Below are 5,737 nucleotides of genomic sequence, written 5' to 3'. Positions count from 1 at the left end.
CTGATTTATCGAGAATCCATGGGCAGAGGCCCTGCTCTTGATTGCGCGTTTGGCCAGCACTAAGCAGGGCTCCAGCCACAGTGCTGGAGAAAGTTGTCCTAGAAAAAGAGTGTCTGCGTGTGACAGGGGAGGGTCTGTGGGAGTTGGTTTGATGTTTGTCAGAGAACTCTTCCCTGGCTTCTCACTGTGCTTTTTTCTCATGACAGTGTGGCATACTCAGGAAAAGCAAATGTCCAACATCAACTGCATCACCCAGTTCCTCCTCCTGGCATTCACAGACACACGGGAGCTGCAGCTCTTGCACTTCTGGCTCTTCCTTGGCATCTACCTGGCTGCCCTCCTGGGCAACGGCCTCATCATCACCACCATAGCCTGGGACCAGCACCTCCACACCCCCATGTACTTCTTCCTGCTCAACCTCGCCCTCCTCGACCTGGGCTCCATGTCCACCATTGTCCCCAAATCCATGGCCAACACCCTCTGGGACACCACAGCCATTTATTTTATGGGATGTGCTGCCCAACTGTTTTGCTTTGTCTTTTTCATTTCAGCAGAGTTGTAACTTCTCACCATCATGTCCTACGACCTCTACATTGCCATCTGCAAACCCCTGCACTACGGGACCCTCCTGGGCAGCAGAGCTTGTGTCCACATGGCAGCAGCTGCCTGGGCCACTGGGTTTCTCAATGCTCTGCTGCACACGGCCAATACATTTTCACTGCCACTGTGCAAGGGCAATGCCCTGGACCAGTTCTTCTGTGAAATCCCCCAGATCCTCAAGCTCTCCTGCTCACAATCCTACCTCAGGGAACTGGGGCTTATGGTGGTCAGTATCTGTTTAGCATTTGGCTGTTTTGTGTTCATCGTGGTGTCCTATGTGCAGATCTTCAGGGCTGTGCTGAGGATCCCCTCTGAGCAGGGACGGCACAAAGCCTTTTCCACCTGCCTCCCTCACCTGGCCATGGTCTCCCTGTTTGTCAGCACTGGCATGTTTGCCTACCTGAAGCCCCCCTCCATCTCTTCCCCATCCTTGGACCTGGTGGTGTCTGTTCTGTACTTGCTGATACCTCCAACATTGAACCCCCTCATATACAGCATGAGGAACACAGAGCTCAAGGATGCCCTGAGGAAACTGATGGTGGATGCTTTTCAAAAAGAATAAGATACCCATCATCTTCTCTTTATCAGACAACAGTTTTAATGTAACTCATTAGTGGCCCAGACGTGTGTGTGTGTGTGTGTTGGTGGTGTTTATTCTTTAATCAGTCATGGTATTTTGTTCATCCCTTTTGTAATTCATTGCCTGATTTTCCTTTTAAACCAACCGGCTGTATAAACATGGAGCCATTATCTCTGTGTATTTAAACAAAATAAAGGTCTCTGCAGTGACGTTTTTCTCTGAAATTCTTCCTCCAAGGCCTATTTTGAGGGACAGTTCCTGTGCCTGGGTAGAGGGGAAAAGAGGCCAGCCTGGCAGCCCTGCCAGGGAGTCCCAGCGCTTGTTCTTCCAGAGCTGTTCTGGTTCCACTCCCACACTCTCCTTCTCATCCCTTGTGTTGGTGCAAGGCCTGAGTGCTCTGGCAGCTTGGTCCCTGTACTGCTGTGTGTCAGTGCTGTGAACGCAGGCAGGGACAGGCAATGGGCACTTGTGTCACAGAGGTGGCCTCACAACAGCCTTTCCAGATAGAAAGGTGATCTCCTACGGGTAGAGCATGATGGTTTAGGTCTTCTTCCAAAGATTCTCTAAAGAATATGCATATGAAAGTGGCCATGGATGCAAACCCCAGGGCACAGCTGAACAGTGTGTGTGTGCAGGCTGGCACACAGCAGTGCACTCTCACAGCCAGGCCTCCTGCCAGAGACCTGCAGGACCAGCAGAGCAGGGGCTGCGCTGTGCCCCTGTGCACTGGACACCCCTCAGAAGGAGCCACAGGGCATCATCATGGACTGGCCCCTCACAACCACCATTTCCAGCCCTGCGCTCTCACCAAAAGAGGCTGTTCTTCCCTCCATGGATGGACACTCAATGAGTGTTTCAGCAGTCCATGTTTGCTTTGGACAGATGACATGTGAGTATGCACATCATGTACGTGAGGTGACATGAACGTGAGTGAGCACAAACACCATCAACTACTCCTTTCCATTCTGTGAAGGCCTGTGGAACACACGAGGTCTTGAGCTCACTTTATATTGGGAGGAACAACCTATGGGAAATCACCTGAATGCAGCACTGGGTTGTACTTCCTTTGACTGAGGTCCCCGTTCCATTCCTCATGATGCGGGACATCTCAGATAAGTCCGGAGCAGCTGACACAGCAGAGGGGTGAGGTGTCTCCCATCCTTTGGGAGTGGCAACAGGAAGCCAGAAGGACACTGTGACTCCTGCCTCTGTGTGTAAAAGGGACAGACTCTGTCTGTGAGCATCCCTGGGTGCATAAGGAGCCCATGAAACCAGTGGACACCTTACAGAACCCTGATATTTATGTCAAAAGTGCCATAGAAACCAGAATGGTTCTTGGGTCCTTAGAAAACACAGACCTCAAACCCATCTTCAAGAAGAGTAGGAGTAGGAACTGGGAGAATAACAGGCTGGCCACCCTACCTCCCTCCCTGGGAAGGGAATGCGACACGTCCTTCTGCAATCATTCCCAGGAATGTGAAGGACAAGGAAGGGACTGCTGAACCCAAATGGACAGGGGAAAGAAAGGCATGTTGTGTACAGGGCGTTTGCAAGGCTCAGCCATGGTTTCGTTTTGGCCAGAGTGGTGCTGATGGGGCTCAGGAAGTGGATGCTGGATGGGAAGTTGGCTGAACCGTCAAGCCCAAATATCATCAGAGATGCAAAGTCCTCCGTGCAGCCAGTTACTGGTGTCATCTCTCAGTGGCCAGCACTTGGGGAACACTGTTGAACATCTTTATTCTCCCCTCCTATGATGTAACGGAGTGAACTTTCAGTGCCTTTGAGGATGATGGAGTCCTTGAGCAACCTCACCTGGTTCACCCTGCCCTGAGCAGGAGAGTGAGACAAGATGAGTGAGAAAAGATGAGTGAGACAAGGGCTCTCTGCAAACCTGAGTTATTCTGTGATTTGACAGAATTTTTGCCTTGGAGAGGTTTCTGGAGAGGGAATAGGGAGAATAATAATAATAAAAATAAATGAATAAATGAAAAATAAGGCTGTAGAGGAGATCTAGAAGGTGTTAACATAAAAACAGCAGTTCCAGTGAGGAGTGCTTTTCACTCACAGTGTTAGTGGGAAATATATTTGACAAATTTGAACAAGGTGAGGAAGTGAGATGGGTGTCTGCAGCCTGTGGGAAAGAGGGGCAGGTATAGGACTGAGTAGAACACGCTTCAGTCTTGGGAGGTCCTGGGTGCTAAGGAGGAGGATGGATGAGTGTGGTATTATGAGGTCAGTTGTGTTTCAGACACTCATAATCCAATCAGAATCCTGTGGCTGTGAAGGGGACAGTGAGGTCAGTTCTGTCTCTGGAGGTGACAGCCCAGCAGCAGGGACATGGTTGGAAAAGAACCTCTGCCTAGGTGCCCACAGGCCCTACCCGGGAGATGGGTAGGAGATGCCTTAGAGCTGTGTTATCATGTCCATCCCATCTGAGAACATGACGGGACAGCAGCAGGAACATGGTCGTGTCTGTCAGAGAAGCTGAGTGGCCCGTAGCAGTCATGGGATTTAGAAAATCATGGTGAGGTCAGGTAAAAGACCACAAGAAGCCTAATGCGTTGGGTTCCCTGCATGAAGGGCAGTTTCTGAAGCGGCTGAGCTTTCCATGGTAGTTGGAAAAAGCAGAAGAGAGAAAAAAATAAAATGCAAAGTGCAATTTGGAAGGTGAGGATTGGATATGAGGAGGAAGAAATGTCAGTGGAAGGGCAGTGCTGTGGTGCAAGAGGTCACCCAGAGGGAGTTGCGTCAGCCCATGGTTTGTGTTCCAAAGAGCAGCCAGAGAGGGTGCAGACACATCAGTGAAGGTGCAGAAATGCTGGGGTGAGAGCAGGTGGGGAAGCGAGATGGGTGTCTGCAGCCTGCAGGGAAAGAGGGGCAGGGGTAGTGTGAAGGGGTTTCGTTAGAAGGAGAGATGTTGTTGAATTAGTCAGGCCCAAAGGAATCTCAAGGCCACTTCGAGAAGCTGAGAACAGAATCTGCTGTGAGAACGAGGGGCGTTTCTTCATTAACAGGGCCTCAGCATGGCGTGAGTCGTCGGACCTATCATCGGTGGGGCTCCAGCGTGTGGACTGCCCATGATACTCATTTAGCGTATCCATGCTTGGAACGTGGATTCGTGATTAGAGAATAGTTGCGTATATAAGGAGATATGTTTCTGTAATAAATGGCTTTTGCGTGATTCACATTGAATCGGAGTGCTGAGTCCTTTATCGTTCCAACAGGGTAGGATCGTGTAGAACAGCCTGTGGTGGAGATGGAAAAGGGCGCTGGTGAGGCTGGAAGGGACCCACAGAACCCAGGTCTCTGTCCCCTTGGCCATGGCAGTTGTCTCTGCTACTGAGGCCCAGGAGAAGCCATGTTGTCCTCATGGCACTGGGGCCTCGGTGCCTCCTTGCAGCCCCTTGGGGAAGCTGGAAGTTGTTGTCCCAGTGTTGTCCTTCCCTGGGCCTTGCACACCCACATCTCATGGTCCCAGGAAGAGTCCTGAGCCGTGTGTGAGGGACAGGATCCCCCTTCCCATTGCCTGCAGGTCATGGCTTCTCCTTTCTGCTTCAGAAAGCAAACCAAGGGGTTTCTCAGCATCAGAGCTGAAGAAAAGACTCAAAGGAGACCTCATGGTGGCTACAGCTTCCTCACAAGGGGAGAAGGAAGGGAAGGTACTGATCTCTTCTCTGTGATGACCAAAGATAGAACCCAAGGGAATGGCAGAAGATGTGCCATGGGAGGTTTAGGTTGGACATGAGGAAAAGGTTCTTCACCCAGAGGTGCTGGACACTGAACAGGCTCCCAGGGAGATGTCACGGTCCCAACCTGACAGTGTTCAAGAAGAGACTGGACAACGTCCTCAGACACACGGTGTGACCTGTGGGGTGTCCTGTGCAGGGACAGGAGTTGGATTCAATGATCTTTGTGGGTCCCTTCCAACTCAGGACATTCTGTGATTCTATGAAACACTAGGTCAAAAGTCCATATTTTCATGGTACAGATGAGTTGTAACCATACACATCATGTGCATGTCCAATGTGTGCATGTGGTGAGATGAACCCAAGGGAGCACAAATGAACCTTGGGGTGCCATAAAGGTCAGTGGGACAGAGATGATGTTCAGGAGTCTCTTCCAACCTGCGGTATTGTAGGATTCCATGAATCTTTTCCTTGGAGAGCTCCTTCATGTCAGAATAGACAGAGGAAGAAGAAAATAAAAATCAGAGGCGGAAGCAGAGATATAAAATGCCCCAGAGTAAATACAGCAGGTCCTCTGAGGAACGTTTCTGCACTCAAACCCTTGATAGGAAATCTATTGGATACATTTGATGAAAGCAGCTCCGTTTGATCTGCTCACACACTGGAGCACAAGGAGGGTGATGGCTGGGTACAATGCCATGTGGTCACTTGTGTCTCAGGAACTCATAGTCCAGTAGGAAGCCAATGGCTGTGCAGGGCACTGTGAGGTCACTTCTGCCTCTGCAGGGGATAGGCCAACAGCAGGAACATGGCTGGGAAAGGACTGTGAGGTCACCCATACCAGACGAGCAATCGGGCCCAATCAGCATGG

The 5,737-nt window shown here is 50.7% G+C and overlaps 1 protein-coding gene across 1 annotated transcript; it reads left to right on the top strand.

Annotated features, from left to right (window-relative positions):
* Positions 1-574: 574 nt before the first annotated feature.
* LOC136106314 (olfactory receptor 14J1-like) lies at positions 575-4,302 on the top strand. The gene is made up of 2 exons (XM_065846600.2): positions 575-1,138; positions 4,273-4,302. The coding sequence occupies exons 1-2, from the start codon at positions 575-577 to the stop codon at positions 4,300-4,302; spliced, it is 594 nt and encodes a 197-aa protein (XP_065702672.2).
* Positions 4,303-5,737: the final 1,435 nt, after the last annotated feature.

This window comes from Patagioenas fasciata, chromosome 11 (assembly GCF_037038585.1).
Source record: "Patagioenas fasciata isolate bPatFas1 chromosome 11, bPatFas1.hap1, whole genome shotgun sequence".
NCBI classification, from domain to species: Eukaryota; Metazoa; Chordata; class Aves; order Columbiformes; family Columbidae; genus Patagioenas; species Patagioenas fasciata.
Note: the sequence above shows the minus strand (reverse complement) of the source record. Positions and strands in the feature narration are given on the sequence as shown.

Coding starts and splice junctions, on each gene's coding strand:
- LOC136106314 (XM_065846600.2), top strand. CDS start 575: ATGTCCTACGACCTCTACATTGCCATCTGCAAACCCCTGCACTACGGG. Junction 1,139..4,272: donor ATGCCCTGAGGAAACTGATG/GTGGATGCTTTT, acceptor ATACTCATTTAG/CGTATCCATGCTTGGAACGT.